This window comes from Orycteropus afer, unplaced genomic scaffold (genome assembly GCF_000298275.1).
Source record: "Orycteropus afer afer isolate SDZICR_OR568_19922 unplaced genomic scaffold, OryAfe1.0 scaffold00032, whole genome shotgun sequence".
Taxonomy (NCBI): Eukaryota; Metazoa; Chordata; class Mammalia; order Tubulidentata; family Orycteropodidae; genus Orycteropus; species Orycteropus afer.
In genome coordinates this window covers 13739050-13762046 of record NW_006921619.1, presented here as the reverse complement: position 1 = coordinate 13762046, position 22997 = coordinate 13739050, and the positions used below count along the sequence as shown (strand labels likewise).

At 40.5% G+C, this 22997-nt stretch overlaps 1 protein-coding gene across 1 annotated transcript in view; it reads right to left on the bottom strand.

Annotated features, from left to right (window-relative positions):
- Positions 1 to 22997, bottom strand: part of LOC103192915 (LIM domain containing preferred translocation partner in lipoma) — a 637368-nt gene that overhangs the window by 14977 nt on the left and 599394 nt on the right. The window contains exon 7 of the mRNA XM_042780290.1: positions 7473 to 7651. Within this exon, the coding sequence (XP_042636224.1) occupies positions 7473 to 7651 (179 nt within the window). The remainder of the gene's footprint in view (positions 1 to 7472; positions 7652 to 22997) is intronic.

Genomic DNA, 22997 nt, shown 5'->3' with positions numbered 1-22997 from the left:
CAGGGAGACAGCTCAGGGCATAGGAGTACATGGAGGGAAAGGAATAGGGAAGAGGTAACTAGGGGGAGGAAGTGGGAGGGGAGCTGTTGCATTGTGGTAAATTGCAGTCAATGCCATGAGACAAAGAATATGTGAGCTGCTGTATGGAAAGTGAATTTGCTCTGTAAACTTTCACCCAAACCACAATAAAAAAAAAAAAAAAAGCTTTTGAGCAGCTGTCTAAGATGCAGCTAGTGGCCTTCTTTCATTGGAAACAAAGAAGAGTGAAAAAAACCAAGTACATTTGGAAATAGCCCTAGAATATGATGGACCTTGAGAACAGAAGAACCAGATGATGCCTGGTTACCAATGCCAACCACCTGGGAAAGGATCAAAACTGGAGATCCTGGATAGAGTGGGAGGAAAAACGTGGAACAAAATTCAAAAACATAATAATGACCAGAATTACTGGTCAGATGGAGTCTGGTGAGACCCCTAAAACTATGGCCCTGGAATATACTTTGGGCCTGGGATAAAACTCACTTCCAAGGATTGGCTCTTACCCCAACAGTAGTAAGGCTTACATGCAGAACACCCAACCCAGTGCGATGCATCCAGCTATTCTGTGGAGATACAACCCTTGTAGCAATCGGCCATGGGACACCAGAGGGGCAACATTCATATGGAGGAAAAGCTGGACAGACAGGGGTGCATAACTAAGACGGGCACAGGAATGGGGTGGGGTCACTGGGATGGGAGAGGAGGAGAGTGGGTTAGGGTTGGGGATGGTAACTGGGGAGTGAAACCAAATGTACACTAACTGTTGAAAACGTAAAACAAATTCTGCTTTGTAAATTTGCACCAAATGCACAATTGAAAAAAAAAAAAAAAGTTTCAGAGGTTGGTATCTTTACCTTATTCTCACTGATCAGAATCTCTTTCTTAGAAATAAGGAAACTGCTGGGACAGCAGTCAAAGCTTTAGGCTGCTAACCAAAAGGTTGGTAGTTTGACCCCACCAGCCACTCTGTGGGAGAGAAATGTAGCAGTCTGCTCCTGTAAAGATTACAGACTTGGAAAATCTATGGGGCAGTTCTACTCTGTCTTACAGGTTCACTATGAGTCAGAATCAATTTACAGCAATTATTTTTTTTTTGTTTTCCCTTGTAAGTGTCTTCAATTCTAGGATTTGACACAAGAAGAGTTAGTTTTACAAAATGGCAGAGGTTAGTGTGTTTAAATACTTACTACATGAAACTCACAATGGCAAAGTCTGAACTCCTTACATTTCAGTGGTATTACATTTTTGTTTGGAAAGAAAATGGTAAAGAACTCAAATTCTTTATTCTTTAAAGAATTTTAGTGCTTCAAAGGGCATCTGTACATGAATATACATACATACATAATATAGATAGATATATAGATATATATGGAGCTCTGGTGGCATAGTGGATAAGGCACTTGACTACTAACCAGAAGGTTGATGGTTCAAACCCACCAGCTGCTCCACAGAAGGCAGACAAGGTAATCTTACTTCTGTAATGATTTACAGCCTCGGAAACCCAATGGGGGTTGCTATGAGTCAGAAACAACTCAATGTCAGTGAGTTTTTTTTTTTTTTTAATACAAACATATATATACATACACACACCCTCCCATATTATGTACACACACATACATATACATGTACATACATACATATATATATATACACACACACACACAACATATATATGTATACAACATGTTTTTGAGACCGTTGGTGAGAAATTTCTTAATATGACTGATAACCCCTAACATTTCTTCTCAAAATAGATTAAAAAGCTGCATATATAATCTATGCATCCATCTGTATCTTCCAGAAATTAGGAGTAGCATTTGTAAAGGTGTGAAATGAGGCATGATTTGAAATGGGCATGGATAAGATTGAAGGGATAAAAACAAACAAACAAAACAAAAACCTCCAGACTATGCAACTTAGTTTTTTCATGGTAATGGTTTTAAGATTAACAACGTTAAAATTTATCTATTTGTAATGAGACTTAAAAAGAAATAATGATAGTAATCTAATACTTTGTAGAGCTTTATGGCTGTCAAAGCATTTTTTACATATATTATACTATATATGTACATATTAATTTTCCTGGCAGTACTCAAAATGGCTGTAATCTAAATAAATATGAATTAAGCAGTAGATCAATTGATTGCTATGAAAGAAAAATTAAAAGGATCATGACACAACTGTAGCAGTAATCAGAGTTGTTATAATTGGTATTTTATGCAAGAAGTTTATACTCAGTGGCAAAAAAACTGCTTTGGACTATCTGATTATTTTTGAATATGGGTCATCAGAAGTGAAATAAGTAGACGTTGGGGATGAACTGCACAATTTCCTTCCTCCAAATCCATTGAGACTGCAAATTCCTCGAGGATAGATGTATGTCTTGCCTATCACCGTATCCATGAGCTTTGCCCAATTTCCCCAAGTAGAACTCCTTCTTACTCCTCTAGGATGAAATTTCTTTCATTGGATATGCCTAGTTTAGTATTTGCTATTTTGGGGGACCAATAAGCTGTGAGCTTCCAAAGGACAGGTCTTTGCTCCATCTTTGAGTCTCCAGAAACAACTATGATCACTGGTGAAACAAACATAAAAAATTCAAACCCACTGCCATCAAATCGATTCAGGCTACATCTAATGAAGCCAAGTGTCTGCCATATTTATCTATAAAAAAAGACCTGGCTTGGACTTTTATGTTCATTCTCAAGGTCCTTCACTTTTGTAAGGCATAAACTGTACTCTGGCTGAGTAATGACTCCTTTCCACCACCGTCCTAATTTTCATGATGGGCAAAAGGAAAGTGAAGGGACAGGAGATGGTTACCACAGTCCCCACAGTGTCCCTAGGCTAGTAATGCAAAAACAGTGAAAAATGAGATGGTCTGTTTCAAGGCTTAGTTCACTGAGTGAACAATAATAAGAATATATTTGATGAAAACTATTTCAATGATTAAAATTCTATTTATTGAGTGTTCCTTATGTGCCAAGCCTTGTAAAGCACTCTCCACATGACCTTATTTTCTGCAGACAGCAACCTTAGGAAGAACTACTTTTTACCATTTCTACTTTATAGTTAGGCGCTCTGGTAGCATAGTGGCTAAGACATTTGACTGCTAACCAGAAGGCTGGAGGTTCAAACCCACCAGCCACTCCTCGGGAGGAAGATGGGGCAATCTACTTCCGTAGTGATACTGCCTCAGAAACCCAAGGAGGGGTTGCTATGAGTTGGGTCTGACTCCACGGCACATAACAACAACAACAACAACACTTTATAGTTAGGGGAGCGAGCCAAGGCCATGAGGGGGACAGTCTTAGTAATCTTGTACCATAAACTTCTGGCACTCAAGGAATAGATGCTGACTAAACACATAAATGGATGAGTGAGACAGCAAAGACAATGGAATAAAGGCTCAACACGTTGAAAGAATCAGTTAAGTAATTCTACTTTTCTGGACTTCTTCACTGTGCTGCGACTGGGAGCAGAAAAATAAACAAGGACTGCTGCAACAAACAGACTAGTGAGGGAGAATTTATATAATTCTGCATTTGTCTTTTCTATGTATTTGTGTAGGTATGTATTTACGCATTTCTTGCCCTATAAAATGAATTAAGGTAGTTACTGTAAAATTATAAATATATACATGTGTGCACATATGAATGCATGTGAACTTTTTAATTAATAGTCAGACTGTGGTAAGTGCTATCTATAGCAGACTTACAAAACTCTATAAAACACAAAGGAAGGAGAAATAAATACAAACTTTGGGATAGGGAGTAGTAGAAATCAGAGATGGCTCCTCAGAGGAGATGGTGTCTAAGTTTGGCCTTGCAAGATGGCCAATGAGGAAAATGTGAAAGTGCATATGTGTTGGAGGTGATGTGGGTGGAATAGTCAGTCTGCTAGGGAACTTAGTCTACTGCGGTCATCTGAAATGACATCTGGGAAAATATTGATGTCCCATAGTCTAGAGGATGTGAGCCAACTTAACTGAAGGTTGCTGGAGGGGATGGTCCATTAGCAAGGCCTCAAAAATGGTATTTCAGAAACATATTACTCAAAGTACAGTGTAAGACCCCTGGGCACTTGTCAAAAATGCAGAATATCTCAGGTCCATCCAAGATCTACTGAATTAGAACCTGCAATTTCACAAAATCCCTAGGTGAAATATAAACACATGAAAGTTTGGAAAGCACTGGTTAAGACAACAGACTACTAAGTGGGCAAGATGAATCCCTTTTCATTGGTCTCCTCTAGCTCACCATCACCTCCACCCCTAGGTGGAGGTTGCTCCAGTTAGAGCAAAGCACATCTTCTTTGAATGTAGAGACCCTTTCCTTATTCTGTGCCCTTGCTTTTTGTCTGAGTTGTTCCTTTTGTGAGGAATTCCATTTCCTGTTTAGAATTTTCTTCATATTTGGTTCAAAACATGAAGGCTTTCACGAAGCCACCCCTGATCCCAGAGCCAAGTAATCTCTTCCAACACTTAAAGCACCCATTCTTACCTATGCTTCTTTCATGGTGTTTCTCCCTTTCTGCCTTACATCACAGTTATTTATTTATTTTTTCTTACACAGTTACGTCTGCACATATTGCCTTCCCTCCTCCTGGCAAGCTCCTTGCTGACAGGGATTTCTCTATGTGTGCCTATTCAATTTCTGTCATGTAACCCACCACCCATCTGTCCATTTGTTGTACCGTGGTGGCTTGTGTGTTGTTATGAGACAGAAGTTATGCCACTGCTATTTCAAATACAAGCAGGGTCACCCATGGTGGAGAGGGTTTCCATAGAGCTTCCAGTCCAAGACTGATTCAGAAAAAAAGGCTTAATGATTTACTTCTAAAAATTAGCCAGTTGGGATCATAATGGAACACTGCCTGACTTGCTTGCTTTGGACACATAATCAGGAGGGATCATTTGCTAGAGGAGGGCATCATGTTTGGTGAAGAAGAGGGTCAGCAAGGGCAAGGGAGCCCCTAGGTGGAGATGGATTGGCACAAGAACCACAATGACGGACTTGAACATGCCCCAGCATGGGCATCAGGGGTGGCTCTGGGATCAGGGGCGGCTTCGTGAAAGCCTTCATGTTTTGAACCAAATATGAAGAAAATTCTAAGAGGGAAATGGGATTCCTCACAAAAGGAACAACTCAAGCAAAAAGCAAGGGCACAGAATAAGGAAAGGGTCTCTACACTCAAGGAAGACGTGCTTTGCTCTAACTGGAGCCACCTAGGGGTGGAGGTTATGTTGTGAGGATGACCCCGGACCAGGCAATGTTTCGTTCTATTATACAGGGGTCTCCATGAGTCAGAGTTGACTTGATGACAGCTGATGACAACAATTTTTCTCTACCTCTCTCTCTCCTCCAGCATAATTGGCACACAGAGGGTTCTTTCTAAATGTGAACTGAATTAATATATTTCATAAAAACCCACGAAGGGAAGTGAGAGTAAGACTCATTCAGAAGGACCGAAAACAAGGCCCTAAAAAATTCAGTCTGGAAAGGGAGGTTGTATTTCTCCTAGATACTCTCTCCTTGGGTTTGCAATGCCTATTCTGGTGCTGGACCTTCAGCTGATTTTGGTCTAGTACTTTCAAGGCCGAGAAACAGAGTTCTATAAAATTTCTCTTGTTTTCCTTTGAGAAATCAGGAAAAGATCAAAAAGCGTCTCTTCTACATACCTGTCAATCATGCAGACAGTCTTATTTTTAAAACATGTCATTGAACTAATGGGGGGGGGGGTGTTGAGATAGTTTCCCTTTTAGTTGCTCAAGTCTGCTCTTCTGGAGCTTTCAGACCCACACACTTACGTCACCAGTTGCAAGACTCTCGCTATGCCCACCCCTAGAAATGAAAGATAAATGGCACAGATAGAAACTTACATTTGTCAGCATTGATTTCCTGTTTTAATTGAGGGGTGCAATATATCAGTCTTTTACAGCAAAAGAAACATGTGTGCTCTGATTATATCTATCACTCTCTCTTGGATTAGGGTAAATCTAAGAAAGGAGAGAACAGTGACAGAAACACACTCCCCATTGGTATCTTTCCACTTCCTTTAAATAGATGCAGGTTTTTTTTTTTTTTCTCATGTGCAATTACAAGCTAAAAATATCAATAACGTGAAGTACAATTTATGCTGTGACTGCCCTTTAAAAGTAAGCCTTTGCTTGTCTAATTCAGGTTGAGAATTTCTGCTTCTGGATTTTTCTTTGTTTTAATTCATTCAGCATCACATTTTTTTTTGGTGAAAGTTTTTACTTTCTTTGCCACTTGGAAAGTGGTCAGGAAACAGATTTTTAAAATATGAGTCTCAGGTCCCGAAACTGCTTGTGGTAAGAACCTCCTGGCTGTTGACAATCAACAGAGTGGTGCAAATTAACCCACAAGACTGCATACTTTGGAGCAGAAGAACAGATACCCAAAGTGGTGAGTAACATGGGCTGCCTGAGAGCCTCACAGGACCGCCCTCAAAGCCACCGCTCAGTGAACATAAGACAGAAAGCCTGCATGTGTACGATGTACAAAGGACATCTGCAGCTTTCATACACTTCTTAGAAAAATATAACAAATGGGATCAACCAATTAACCAACTTATAAACTAGACAAATAAAAATAAGTAAAACATAAAAGTATACAGTTTTCATGCAAATCCCAGCTCTACATAGAGTAAGAGGGCTCTAACAAATGGGAAAACTGAGCAAGTGGGGACATATTTTCCTAGATCCATGAATAAGTGGTCTTAACCCTGATGCCCTACTTTTCAATCCTTTTCAAAAGTTTACACAATATTGTATTGCATTAATCAATTTCATTAGCAAATATCTTGAGAAACAGAAGATCTGTTTAGGGCAAGAAGTTAGGAGAGGATGTGAACATGCTGACAATGGTATGAAACTGCCTGCAAATATATGAGAGGGTTGTATTAGTAAGACTGAATTGTTCTCTGTATTTTTTTCTCCCCCTAAACTTCTACTGCCCTTGTCCTATCTGTAGTGGCAGGGAGACAGAGGTCAGCTCTAGAGAGAACCCTAGGGTGTTACAGTCAGAAGAGCTTGAGGACAGGGTCTGGCCTAACAACCAAACTGAAGAGCACAAAGAAGTTGAACCATCTGCCAGCTTGTTCTTATTTAGGCCAAGAGGCCTGCCCCAGTATCCTGATTCTTTCCAACACATACACTTAGCAGGTAATTCAACCTTTGCACCATAAGAGCCATAGTAAGATGCAATGGACAAGCCCCAGATGACCACATGGACTACCTGATATGAATGCCTGACTTGGGTGAGAAGCTAAATCAGCTCTTTCTAAGGTCTTGCCTAATCCTGACATTCTGTGACTCTAAGAGAGAGAGGACTATGAGCTCCAGATGCCAGAGCATAAGAACAGACTCCAAGAGGACTGGCAGGCTGGCAGAGGGAGAGCAGATTGCCTACTTGTGAAAGTCCTCAATGCAGTGAATGAGCCCGCCGGCATCCACGGTGAAAGGGATCCCATCTAGGCTGCGGTGGCACATCACGCAGGTGAAGCAGTGAGGATGGTAGGCCTTCCCGGTGGCACGCAGGATCCGCTCCATGATGGGCTTGGAACACACATTGCACTGCTCCAGAGTATTCTAGGAAGGGAAAGACAAACTCCCATGTTAGGCTTGGACTTGAGGAGTCCCATTTATGTAGCAATGTACAGCATAGCAAGGACTTTTATAAAACTAGTTGGTTCCTATGCTTATCACGGTACTATGAGGAACCAAACCAAACCAAACTCACTGCTGTTGAGTTGTACCCGACTCATAGTGACCCCTCATTGGGTTTCTGAGGCAGTATTACTACAGAAGTAAATTGCCCAAACTTCCATCCAAGGAGTGGCTGATGGGTTTGAATTGCCAGCCTTCTGGTTAGCAGTCAAGTACCTTAGGCACTAAGCCACCACAGCTCCAGGCAGAGTATATATATATTTGTTATAAAGAGAAGGAAACACAATTAGATAGATCAAGTGGTTTTTACAAGGTTATCCAGGTATTAAGTGGCAAATCCAAGATTTAGAACACATGCGTACTGACTTCTACCTTCATTCCTTTCTATTATACCAGAAGTCAGTAAACTTTTCTGCATAAGGTCATATAGTAGGTATTTCTGGCCTTGCAGGCCATATGATCTCTGTCACAACAACTCAACTTTGCCATTGTCGCACAAAGGCAGCCATACACAATACCTAACCAAATGGGAGACAAATGTTTATTTACTAAAGTAGAGGGCTGGATTTGCCCAAAGCTCTGGTTTGTCTACCTTTGCACTATACCATCCAGCTTTTCTACATGGAAAATGTTTTGTTATTACTTTTGAAATTCTATTAATCAGAAAAGATCTTTTGTAAGGCATCAAGGCTTCTTCCTCTTTAGGGAGGGGTTTGTCTGAATACTTAGACTAATACAGTATGCCAGCTACTGAACCCACTGAGAGCTCAGGTTTTGAAGACTCTCGCTCATTTAATGCTTTGATTTTCAGAGACTATTTCCAAATTCACGGTTGATAAACATCTTTTTGTAGTATTTATTTATTTATATTGTGCTTTGGGTGCCAATTTACAGAGCAAAATTTGTTTTACACTCAACAGTTCATGTACATTTGATTTCATACCCCAGTTACTGTCTCTGGCCATAAAACTCTCCTCCCCTCCCGTCCCTGTGACTACCCCTTATGATTGGTAAACTTTTGATAGAAATATTGAACCAGGAGAGAGTCTAGTTTTGAGAAGTAAATTGAGAAAGTCAGTTTTGTTGTTGTTGTTAAGTGCCGTCGAGTCGTTTCCGACTCATAGCGACCCCATGCACAGCAGAACGAAACACTGCCCGATCCCGCACCAGCCCCACAATCCCTGCTATACTCGAGCCCATCATCGCAGCCACTGTATCAATCCATCTCGTTGAAGGCCTCCCCCTCTTTCGTCGACCCTCCACCCTACCAAGCATGACATCCTTCTCCAGGGAATGGTCCCTTCTTACAACATGACCAAAATAGGTGAGACGAAGTCTGGCCATTCTTGCTTCCAAGGAGCATTCTGGCTGCACTTCCTCCAGGACAGATCTGTTAGTTCTTTTAGCAGTCCATGGTACTTTCAGCATTCTTCGCCAGCACCACAACTCAAAAGCATCAACTCTTCTTCGGTCTTCCCTATTCATTGTCCAGCTCTCACATGCATACAAGGTGATTGGAAATATCATGGCTTGTGTCAGGCGCACCTTAGTCCTCAAGGAGATATCCTTGCTCCTCAGCACTTGAAACAGTTCCTTCGCAGTTGACTTTCCCAATGCTACACGTCGTCTAATGTCCTGACTGCTGCTTCCGTTGGCATCGATTGTAGAACCAAGCAATGTGAATTCCTTGACAACCTCAATCTTCTCTCCATTGATTATGATGCTGCTCATTGGTCCAGTTGTGAGGATTTTTGTTTTCTTTATGTTGAGATGTAATCCATACTGCAGACTGTATTCTTCAACCTTCATCAGTAGGTGCCTTAAGTCATCCTCACTTTCAGCAAGCAAAGTTGTATCGTCTGCATATCTCAGGTTGTTAATGATTCTTCCTCCAATCCTGATACCACGTTTTTCTTCATATAGTCCAGCTTCTTGGATTATTTGCTCAGCATATAGATTGAATAAGTGTGGAGAAAGAATACAACCCTGACGCACTCCCTTCTTGATTTTAAACCACGTAGTGTCCCCTTGTTCTGTTCGAATGACAGCCTCCTGGTCAAGGTACAGATTCCTCATGAGTACAATCAAGTGCTCAGGGATTCCCATTCTTCTCAATGTTATCCATAATTTGTCATGATCCACACAATCAAATGCCTTTGCATAGTCAATAAAACACAAGTAAACCTCTTTCTGGTATTCTTTGCCTTGAGCCAAGATCCATCTGACAACAGCTATGATATCCCTTGTTCCACGTCCTCTTCTGAATCCGGCTTGAACCTCTGGAAGTTCTCTGTCAATATACTGCTGCAAACGTTTCTGAATTATCTTCAGTAAGATCTTACCTGCATGTGATATTAGTGATATTGTTCTATAATTTCTACATTCTGTGGGATCACCTTTCTTTGGAATGGGCACAAATATGGATCTCTTCCAGTCAGTTGGCCAGGTAGCTGTCCTCCAAATCTCTTGGCATAACTGAGTGAGCACCTCCAATGGGGCATCTGTTTGTTGAAATATCTCAATCGGTATGCCAGTTCTTTCATTGCAGCTTTGACTTCTTCCTTCATTACCATTGGTTCTAGATCATATGCCACTTCCTGAAATGGATGAAGATCGATCAGTTCTTTTTGGTACAGTGACTCTGTGTATTCCTGCCATCTTCTCTTGATGTTTCCTGCATCATTCAATATTTTGCCCATAGAATCTCTCACTATTGCAACTCGAGGCTTAAATTTTTTCTTCAGTTCTTTCAGTTTGAGAAATGCTGAGCATGTTCTTCCCTTTTGGTTTTCAGACTCCAGGTCTTTGCACATTTCATTATAGTAATTGGCTTTGTCTACTCGAGCTGCTCTCTGAAATTTTTTTAGCTGGCTTTAAAAACATGGTGAGCTTTAAAATATGTGTTGTTATGTGCTGATGAGGAGATTGACTCACAGTGATCCCATGTGACAGAACAGAACTGCCCCATAAGGTTTTCAAGGCTGCAATCTTTCTGAGAAGGAACCCTGATGGTGCAGTGGTTAAGTGTTCAGCTGCTTTCTAAAAGATTGGCAGTTCAATCCCATGGAAGAAAGATGTGGCAGTCTGCTTCCATGAAGATTTACAGCATTGGAAACCCTATGGGGCAGTTTTACCTTGACATATAGGGTTGCTATGAGTCAGAATCCACTTGACAACAATGGGTTTGGTTTTGTTTCGGTTACTCTGTCTCTCTCTTTTTTTTTCTTTCTTAAAAAATTAATTTATTGTATTGAAAGTTTATAGAGTAAACTGGTTTTCCATTCAATAATTCATACATGTTTTGTTTTGTGAAAATTACTGCAATCCTACAATGTAACAACACTCTAGGAACTCTGGTGACAAAATGGTTAAGGCATCTGGCACTAATCAAAAGGCCAGAGGTTCAGACCCACTCCATGGGAGACAAATGATGCAGTCTGATTCTGTAAAGACTTACAGCCTTGGAAAGCCCATGGGGCAGTTCTTCTCTGCCCTATAGGGTTGCTATGGGTCAGAATCGACTTGACAGCAGTAGGCTTTGGTTTAATAGCACTCTTCCCCACTTCTTCCCTTTATTTACCATTTCCCATCATCCTGCTTTGCTATCCCTTCTTGCCTTCTGAGCTTTATCCCTGAGCAAATGCTGCCCTTCTGATCTTCCCTGGTTGATTAGTTTTTGGTTAACCTTTATCTGAGCAGATTACCAGGTCTTTACTCACAGAGCCACTGGGTGGGTTCCATTCACCAACTTTTGGTTATGGGCCAAGCACTTAACTATTGCTTCACCAGGGCTCCTTGTACACCTTACTCTTAAAAGGGATATCATTGTTTGAATCAGGACCCAGAAACAGTGACACGATTTTCTTTTAACTTTCCATTCACCCCTAGACTCCCATGTTCTCTCACCAAACAACCATATGTCACATGAAATATACTACATTCCAACTCACTGAATTTACAGTCTGGAACAAACCTGAATGTGGATCTGATTAGAAAGATGCACAATTGGGATGGGCTTGGAAATGAAGAAGTATAATTACTCTCTCACTGAAGCAGGAAGTGTCTGTGGGTAGATAACTAGGGTGCCGACAGCTCAACTATAGCAATGGCTCCTGGACTGGCTTCCTTATTTCCATTTCACCTCCCATAGTAGTCCCCCAACCCTGAAAATAATTCTCAAATTCCTTCCCAAAACACAGATGACCAAGAAGCTTTCCTGCTAACAAAAACTTTCATGGCTTTGCACTGTGAAAGGAGCTAATTTCTTATATGGCATTCAGTCTCCACTTCCAGACTCAGCTTCTCCTTATATCTCATTCTTGTTAAAAACAATGAGAAACTTCCATACTTCTATGCCTTGGCTAATACCTAGATTTTTTTCCCCAATATGCCATTTTGAGCTTCCAAGGTTCAGGTCAGAGGGTATCTTCCCAGTAAAGCTTTCTTTGATGACCCTAGTTGGAATGACATGCTATTCTCTATATCCTTCTCAAGGACTTAATTTACTTTACTTCTGGTACTTACTATACTAAATTTATTAAAATTATGTGCATATGTGTCTATCTGCTCTACTAGACTACAAAGGACTATGTATTAAGAATGTATGCCTTTGTCCCATTCTGCACCCAGTATACTGCCTGGCATAATGAGGTGTGTGCAAAAAAGAATGAATGAAGGAGTATTATTTACATCCATCCCTGGCTGCATGATGATGGCCCCAACTCCTCGGGCTCTGGAATCTATTCCAAGATGGATTGGTAAATTCATCACCATCCTCTCCCCAAAGCTGTGGTTGCCTAAGGTTCCAAAATTGCTTAGTATGCCTCTGGTCACAGTCTAAATGCATGGAAACTATTAACCTATTTCTTTTCCCCATTTTGAAGTGGTGAAATTAAAATAGCAGAAGAACATAGGATGAGAGTCTGCAGATGATGATGGTCTGAACAATAAGAGCCTTGCTTCTATTCTACCCTGGTGATCTGAGCTACTGTGGCTGGAAACTCTCTTCTGAGGGCTTGTGTTTTGCTCCTCTTTGAATTTAAACTTTTTTTTTTTTTTTTTTTTTTTTGAGCCAGCCCTATAATGGAGTTGGACAAACCTGAAAATTCTTGACCAGAAAATGTTTTTGTTTGCACTGAGGCTTGGCTGCAAGATTCATCTCATTTATTCAAAACCAGCATCAACAACATATGAGGTTTAGTGAGCTTCTAAGGAAAGACTTCATGGAAGCACTGTTCAAAGGGCAGGTAACCTGAACATTTCTTCTGCAAAGGAGAAACCATATAAAATATGCCAAAAGTGGTATTATTATAAAACACCCCCATATCAGAAAATAAAGGTTTTAGAACACAGAAGCTGATTGGAAGCTTGGGTCAGCAAATAGTGGAGAAGGATATACTGATTTTTGTTAGGCAGTTCCCTTTACTGTAATCCTTTCCTTTCAGTCTTCAGCTGGTCCACTGGTATGTACCATTACACAGATTTTCTCTTTTTCTGTCTTAGAGGACAGATAGAGACACTCACAATGTTAAGGAGGAGGGCATTGGGAAATATTTTAGTGCAGGCCTCTAATTCTACAGATGAGAAAACAGACCTGGAGAACTGGTACAATTGGACCTGCATCATGGAGTTGGTTAAGGTGGGACTGATACTCTAGCTTGACTTCCCATTCAGAAAGGGATCTGATGCATTCAACATGTACCAGTAGAAAGCAAAAGTTGCTAGGTGACTTCTGGTTTTGTCAACATCCACTGTTTGACCTTGGGTAAATAATTTCTTTTCTAAGACCTCAGTTTTCTCAGCTATAAAGTGATGATTAATTCTATTTCTGTAATTCTATGACTCTGTGATATATCAGTATTTACAACAACAGAAAAAGGTCAATATTTCCGTTACCAGGGATATATTAGAAAGAACTAACTTGATAACCCTTGTCTAACCCAAATCTCCATCCTAGTCTGTCTAGCCCAGATATACTAGAATGAATTGGATAAACCTTATCAAAGGTTTAAATGGGGAATTCATGTTGTAGTAGCCTGGACTATACAACCTTTACTATATCTGCCCACTTATTATTCCATAAATTGCTAATGGTAGAATATCAAGCACCAGAGGAGGATATCTTTGTGTCTTCTCACAGATGGTCATTTTAAAGCTAAACAAAAGATGCACTCTTCATAGGAACATGAGGCTTTTCTGAAATATGTTAAAATGAAATGGCAAAGAAAAAGGTTTTAAGAAAGCAGAAAAAAAAAATAACATCTTCAAGGAAAAAGTGGAAGAGGAAAGCCCCTAAGTCTATTTGAATCACAACTTATTTGTGGAGCAGGGGAGCCATGTTTGATAGATGGGGAGTCAGGAAGGGAGGGCAGACTCCAGCTTAAGAAACTTCAATCTCAGCAGAGTGCTTTGTAACCTGGCTCCAGAACCATCTCCATTTTGTTCCCCCATGGAGTCCAGTCTGTAGCTGCCATCCTGATACCAAACCAAAAACCAAACTTACTGCCGTCGAGTTGAATCTGACTCATAGTGACCCCTCCTTGGGCTTCCGAGGTGGTATCACTATTGAAGTAGATAGTCCAACCTTCCTTCTGAGAAGTGGCTGGTGGGTTTGAAACACCAGCCTTCTGGTCAGCAGTCAAATGCCTTAGGCACTATGCCACCAGAGCTCCCCCACCCTGATACAGTTACATTTTACATTTTTAATTAGCTGTTTTCATTCACAAGCCCAGACTACCTCACATTCTTCTTTGTCTAGAGAATACATACTCATTCTTCAAAGTGAAGCTCAAATGCCACTTCTACAAAACCTTGCCTAATTCTCCCTCTGCTACCTCCGAAGCAAAACAGGTCACTTCCACCACTTACAGAGAATTGTGTGATGCTTCTCCTATGGCACTGAGTACAATGTACTTGAATTAGTGGTTTGTGTCAACTTCCATGGTGACACTTGCCACCTCATCACATCTCTTGGAGCCATCATATAGTCTAAGCCTGAGCCTCTGAGTAAACAGATTCTGAAAGAAGGTTTGCATGCAGGAAGTTTATTGGGGACAGCCATTGGGATCAATAGCTGTGATCCTGTGGGAGAGTACATGAAGTAGAACAGACAGAAAAAGGAGCTGAACTGTGATGTAGCTGCAAGAAAGGCCTCAGCTAGTCCAGTGGAGAACTGTGGAAGTTGGAATGGCCATGCATCCACCAGTCAACGTGGTTACCTGCAGTGTTCTTAGGTGCTGAGCAGCAGGAAGAGGAGGTTGGGCAGAGCTCTGGGTACAGAAAAGTAGGGGTACCTCTGGTTCCTCTGGTTTAGGAATATAGCACTGCCCTCCCCCTTGCCCCAGCAGGGAGAGCTACCTCCAAGAAAGAGGCTTGCCTATGGAAGAGGCAGTATTCTTCAGTTAAGGGTAATTGATAGAGAGGGAATCAGCTATAAACCATCAGCCTCCAATACTCCCAGCAGCTGGAGAAATGTGAGTCTTAGTCTTGAAGGGGGGGATCTAGATGGGGCACCACAGTGCTAACAGCTTTAACATCCTTGTCCAGTGCCTACCATGTTTGACTCCATACAGTAGCTAGTTGGTAACCAGCTGTGGAAAACCTTATAGCCTAAGGTGAATGAAGAATCTAGATTTTGTCTTTTATATAGTAGGCACTGTTGAGCTTTTTATTTTTTTTTTCAAATATAGAAAATGTTTTAGCTATTTACTCTGACAAAAGTATGGTTGAAAGGAAAAGATATTAGTGGAGCAGGAAAAAGCAAGAAATTACTCAGTTTCAAAAAGGCACAGCTTATAAACTTCTCCAAGTGATGGCAATACAATTATGATTAAAAACAAAAAATTTAAGTGAAAATAAAAATAAAACACAAATAAATCTTGTACACAAAACTCCCAAACACAACTGTTTTAAATTAGAGATACAATCTGGTTGTATCTTTTCTATCCTGGGAAACTGTATAAATAACATGTTTAATTCACAGGCAGAAGAACTGGAAGAATCATCTGAATATAAATGAAGCATATAGGTAATTTAAACATTAGCTGCTAGTTAGATGACAAAGACAATAAAGATATTTGTATAATTTATATATTGTTGTTATGTGCCATCGAGTCGGCCCCGACTCATAGCGACCCCTCCTTGGGTTTTCGAGGCAGTATCACTACGGAAGTAGGATTGCCCAACCTTCCTTCTGAGGAGTGGCTGGTGGGTTTGAACCGCCAGCCGTCTGGTTAGCAGGCAAGTGTCTTAGCCACTATGCTACCAGAGCTCCCAATTTATATATTACATAAGTACATATAAGTGTTCATGGCTGAGCGTTTTAAATCAAGGGACATAAGTATTTAAAGATTCAGAACACTATAAAGTGATTACTGCCATTTAGAAATGTTAAAATTTTCATTTCATAAAATTAAAATGATCTTACATTCAATTTTCTACTTTTTTAAAAAAAACAATATATATATATATATATATATATCAAACCAATATTGAAACAGGAAGGACTCTTTGGGAAGATAAAGGGTGACATCTCAAGTTCTAGATAAAGCTTTAGCACTTCATTAACATGACAACACGTAATAAGTCTCTGGCCTTTTTTTTTTTTTTTTTTTAAATAAGGGCTTGATCCTATCTAGTTAAAAGGGACAATTATCAATTCTAATTAAGAATACAAAGAAACAAAAGAAGGTTAGAAGATGTAACATCTTGGAAAAGCCTTAGGGATCACTGTAGTCTAAGAGTTTCTAACTCCCCTCAATCAATTCCCTCTCCCTTAATCCACTGTTCAGGGAAACACCTTATCCAGGAAACACTTAAGAAAGAGCCAGAATTCACTTCTGGATGCAGAATGTGAAAGAATGGAGCTTGTGGAGGATCCACATTGTATACTTTGAAAACCATGATTCTAATTCAACTATCAGAATCAAGAAGCTAAGGCACAGAGAGAAAAAGAAACGGTTGCCGATTTGGAGTTAGAATAAATAAAACATAACAACACACACACACACACAAAAACTCACGGCCATCAACATCAAGTTGACTCTTACTCATAGTGACCCCCATTGGGTTTCCAGGACTGTTAAATCATTACAGGATCAGATCACCTCATCTTTCTTTCACAGAGCGGCTAGCGGGTTCAAACCACCGATATTTTGATTAGCAGCCAAAGCCTTAACCACTACATCACCAAAGTTCCTTGGAGTTAAAATGGTGGTTTATTAAATCTTCACCCAATGAATATGCTCCTGCTATATCAAACTATACCTATTCCGTATTTCAGTGGAACACAACTCCATATTGCAAATATGAGACATTTAGGCTATCTATAAGTTACATGTATATATATAAAGAGTTGAAATACCTCAAGATGATTTCAAGTTTGTCTATAAATGGTTCACTTTCATTGTCTTCCACAGAATAGGATAGAAAACTCACTGTCAGTTCCCTAGCATCTACAATAGTATGCCTACATAAAGTTGATTCTTTACCAATATTGGTTTAATGATAAACTCATCATCTTTAAGTAAGAAATTTACACATACCTTAGTTCAAGCACCAGTGTCATTATTTAAACTCACATAGTTATATTACCTAACTTAATTTTTTGAATATAAACTTACTCTGTATCTTGATCCTGGTAATCAAAAAGGCTTTCCAAATGCTGACAGTACTGTTAGGTTTCCTTTCAGAATAAGACATCATTTTACCTGGGTAGTTTGCGTAATGAGACTATAGTACAATACCTCCCAACAGCTCTGCTTCCTTGTGAGGAATGTATTTCTTACTAAAATTCTCTAGCTCTTTCTCAATTTCCTTTGCGTATATCACCAGGAGCTCTGGTAGCATAGTGGCTACGACACTTGCCTGCTAACCAGACGGCTGGCGGTTCAAACCCACCAGCCACTCCTAGGAAGGAAGGTTGGACAATCCTACTTCCGTAGTGATACTGCCTCGGAAACCCAAGGAGGGGTCGCTATGAGTCGGGGCCGACTCGACAGCACATAACAACAACAACAATATCTACCTCTATGCCTAATTTGTGGTCAAAACAAGAGCGAAAAATAATAACAGTAGACTCACGTCATCTCCATGAAGCATTGGTGGTTCAGTGGTAGAACTGTCACCTTCCTGGCTAAGGCACAACATGTACAACCACCACACATTGGTCAATGGAGGCGTGCGTGTTGGTATGATGTTGAACAGGTCTTAGCAGAGCTTCCAGACAAAGAAGTAGGAAGAAAGGCCTGGTGACCTACTTCTGAAAATCAGCCCACGAAAACCCTATAGATCAAAACAAAACAATCCACAAGTAATCAGGGGGTCGCCATGAGTTGGGGCCAACTCAACAGACAGCATCCCTGTTACTGGATTTTCTAAGAGAATCAGAATTCCTCTTCTGTAGACAGTAATTCCAATCTTTCCAGTTAGGAAATTTTGAGGTAATTTACTTGTTGTTGTTATGTGCCGTCGAGTCGGGCCTGACTCATAGTGACCCCTCCTTGGGTTTCCAAGGCAGTATCATTACGGAAGTAGATTGGCCAACCTTCCTTCCAAGGAGTGGCTGGTGGGTTTGAACCACCAGCCTTCTGGTTAGCAGTCAAGTGCCTCAGGCACTACACTACCAGGTAGCATTAACTCCTTAACATTTTTCTTTTGATGCCATGCAAATGAAAGCTATGACACACATAAGTAAAAAATGAATAAAGTCATTAAAATTTCCTTTTTTTTTCCACTTTTGCCAACCTTCTTGAGTTCTCTGCATTTGATGTCAATATTGCCTCAGTTTTCTTATAAATACCTTTTAAAATAAACTTTCAAACGCTTTTCTGATGAGCAGATTTGCCTACACTCTTTATTTTTTGCATCACTAAAAACCCAAGCAGTAGAACAGAGTGTTCAAAATCCTGCCAGGTACTGAGGAACAGAGCAATGATAGGTGCCCAGTGTAGGGGAGAAGTAGAAAATCTATAAATAACTGATTCGAGACAAAGGCAAAAGTTGCTATCACAGGAGCACGAGTGATATGTGATGGGAACACAGAGGAGAGAGTAATTATGATTGGTGTGTATGTGTGCAGAGGCTGGTGGTGTAGGATTCTAGGAATACAGTCTAGGTAGGATTTGAGTTATGCTTGAAGAAAACTTCACTCTAACACTCTGCAGTTAATGATGCGTTATAACAAGAGTCTTCCTTAATCCTATTTGAGAGAAGTCTCAGATTCAACTGCAATGAAACAAAATTCCTCTCACAGGAAGAGTGTTGTAATAAAATCTGTGGTGTGTATATTGCGCAGCACTGGGGAAGGGGAATTCAGTATCACCAGAGATGCACATCCACTGATTTAAGTAGGACCATGTGTCAAACTATCACAAACAAAAATCTATGTATTGCCAATTAACATCAAATTTAGAAAAAAAAATTTTTTTCCTTGTAAGATTTTCTGTTTATACTTGGACTAAATACACTAGCTTAATTATTAAAAAGTATGTCCTAAGACTGTAAGACAAAAAGCCAAAAGATGGAGCAAACAGATCAGGAAAATGAAGCCAATTATATTCATTTTTGTTATGAGCCACAAATCACAATCCTCAGAAAGAAAATTCTGCTTTGCCTTTTATTCTGAAATAGTCAGGTTGGGATTGCAGTCTGAGCTTTTGTATATCAGAAAGAAAGAAAAAAAATCTTGATGAAAGGACATTTGGTTTATCTCCACCCTTAGGCTTCAACAAAACAGTTCTTTGCCATTGAGTTGATCCTGACAAATAGCAATCCCACTGGATTTCTGAGGTAAATCTTTACAGAAGCAGATTGCCCCACCTTCCTTCCATGGAACAGCTGATGGGTTCCACTCTAGTGGTGCAGTGCCTAAGGCATTTGACTGCTAACCAGAAGGCTGGAGGTTCAAAGCTGCCAGTTGCTCTGCAGAAGGAAGATGGGGCAATTTACTTCCATAAAGATTGGAGTCAGACTGGACTCGATGGCAGTGAGTCTCCTTTACCCTTAGGCCTAGAGAGGTGGTATTTTATCTTAGGAAATGTGTAGCCATGTGGCACACTGAAAGATATTTCTAGAGCACTTCTCTTGAATGTCTTTGAATCTCCTTTGGAAAATGTGAAGGGGGCAGAGACTTGCTGAGTATGTCAGACCTTCATGCCAGAAGGAAAACTGAAAGATCACAGAACTCTACTGAGAGTACTGTGAAAGGGGGGAGAAGAAGAATAGAATAATTTTCCTTTCATGACAAGTCAAATCATAAATTTGCCTTTACAAACATCTCTAAGGCACAGTCTGTTGGGATTTATGAACTCAGAAATCAGAGCAGAGGGTGTGTTATATATGACCAGGCACCATCAAGTTGATTCTGACTCATGGGGACTTATGTGTGTCACACAAGAACTGTGTTCCATAGGGTTTTCAATAGCTGATTTTTCAGAAGTAGATCTGAGGCATCTCTGTGTGACACAAATCTCCAATATTTCAGTTAGCAGCCCAGTATGTTAACCTTCTGCACACCCAGGAACTACATATCTTATATAAGAGAATGTGTGATAGATTCAGGGAGACCTGGTTTCAAAGTCTAGGCTTTTCTTCCTATGAACTTGGGAAGTTGCTTGACCTCTCTGGTTTATTTCTTCTGTCTACTAAACAAGATAGATAATGTCCACATTGCAGTGTTTGTGAGAGGATTAAACGTGACCATATATACAAAAGCAAGTACCCAGGGTCTGGCTACACAATAAATGTTAGTTTTACATCACTCACTTTACATATTGCTAAGAGCTAGGACATACATTTAATTAACACAAAACTATAGCATTTCTTGATCATTTAATTAAATTACTATACCTAGCAGTATTTTCCCTTTGCCATCAATTCTTCTACAATTCATATCTTACTCCCCCTCCCCCCAAACAATGGGGGTATCTAAGGAATCCTGTGCATGGTACTCTAGGACAACTGGAAATACCATAAGACAAAAATGGGCTTCTGGATACCTAAGAAACTCTCCCCTTCGTTCCCAAGGAATTTTGTATAAAAGCTTTTCTTACTTCTATGTAAACATCATTACACCTCACACTCATAAATTCCTTATTCTAACTCGTCACCCACCAGCCACTCCTCGGAAGGAAGGTTGGGCAATCCTACTTCCGTAGTGATACTGCCTCGGAAACCCAAGGAGGGGTCGCTATGAGTCGGGGCCGACTCCACGGCAAACAACATGACAACAACAACAACACGACTCATCACCATGAGTCCATTCTGACCCATAGTGACCTTACAGGACAGAGTAGAACTGCCCCAGTGGGTTTCGAAGGCTGTGATTTTTATGGACTACATCCTGATAGGTTCAAACTGCTGATCTTATGGTTAGCTGTTGAGGGCTTTAACTGTGCCACCAGGGCTCCTTATATTGGGTACTAGCCTAGGTACATTACATAGGTTCTCTCCACTCTGAAAACCTGGTTGTCATGTACACTGATAAACGTAGGGGCCCTCTGACCAACAACTCAGAGGAGGTAATCTTCTCCATAGCTTCATGGCATGATGACTTAGGTCCAAACCAAAAACCAAAAGCAAACCCTCTGCCACCGAGTCAATTCTAAGTCATAGTGACCCTTTAGGGCAGAGAAGAACAGCTCCAAGTCTATAAATGTTTATAGAAGCAGACTGCCTCATCTCTTTCCTGTGGCATGGCCGGTGGGTTTGAACCACTGACGTTTTGGTTAGCAGTTGAATGCTTTCACCACTATACCACCAGAGCTCCTGTCTTAGGTCTCTTAAATTTTTTGCCATTGGCAACCTATAAATGGAAGTTATTAATAGATGCTCCTAACAGTTAGACTGAGGCAGTTACTTTCCAGAGCAGCGGAAACTGCATTTCACAGTAGTTCTGTTACCATCTTGAACATACTTTCCTTAATCTCTTTGAGTGACAATTTTCTTATCTATAGAATGGGGTGCTAATTATTTTGTCCCATATTCTCAACAGAATTGTGAGTAGTAAATGAGTTAAGAAATGTGAAACCATTCTTTAAGAACGTAAAGGGCTGTAAAAATATTGTTGTAAAGATAATTGTTTTGTCTTTTATAAACTGTTTTTCTTTGGGCAAAATACTTGTTCCACATGAGGACGGATCCTAATCTTTGTTCAGCAGTCTTTGACTACTCAACTAAACCTACTTTATTTTTTTATTATGCTTTGGGTGCAAATTTACAAAGCAAACTTGTTTTACATTCAATAGTTCATGCACATCTGATTTCACGGCCCTGATTACTGCCCACAACCACAAAAAACTCTCCTCCCTATGACCACCCCCTCCCTGTGCCCTTCTTATCTATAGATTCCCATCTGTCCAGGTTTCCCTTTTTGTGAGTGCTACCCCTCTGATCTTTCTTGGAGAAAGTGCAGCCGAAATGCTCCTTGGAAGTGAGAATGGCCAGGCTTCGTCACACCTATTTTGGTCACATTGTCAGAAGGGACCATTCCCTGGAGAAGGATGTCATGCTTGGTACGGTGGAGGGTTGATGAAAGTGGGGAAGGCCTTCAATGAGATGTATTGACATGGTGGCTGTGATGATGGGCTCAAGTATAGCAAAGATCATGGAGCTGGCATGGGATCGGACAGTGTTCCGTTCTGCTATGCATAGGGTCATTATGAGTCTGAAACGACTCGACGGCACCTTAACAACAACAACCCCTTTGATGTCTCATGGCTGATTGAGTGCATCTCCCTAGAATAGGTGGATACATTGACCTGGGGTAGGTGTTCTGTTTGTAGGTCTTTCTATTGTCAGGTTGAGAGCCAATCCATATAAGTGGGTCCATTTCTAGGCCAAAAGGGCAAGCCAGGGCCATAGTCTCGGGGGGTTCCAACAGTCTCTTTCCGATCAGTAATTCTGGTCATTTTTCCGTTTTTGTATTTTGTTCCACATTTTTCCTCCCACTCTATCTAGGATCTCAAGCTCTGATTCCTTTTTGAGAGGTGGCATTGGTAACTGGGCACCATCTAGTTTTTCTGGTCTCAGGGTCATGGAGGCTGAGGTCCTCTGTGGACCATCTTATCTTTGGACTAATTGCTTCTATATGACTTTGATTTTCTTCACTCTTCTTTGCTCCAGATGAGAAGAGACCAATAGTTGCATCTTAGATGGTCACTCAAAAGTTTTTCAGACGAGGCGGGGCAAGATGGCGGACTAGGCAGAAGGATTGCACAGACCTCTTCAACAAAGAAAAGGGAAACCAATTAACACAGACACAGAAGATAAT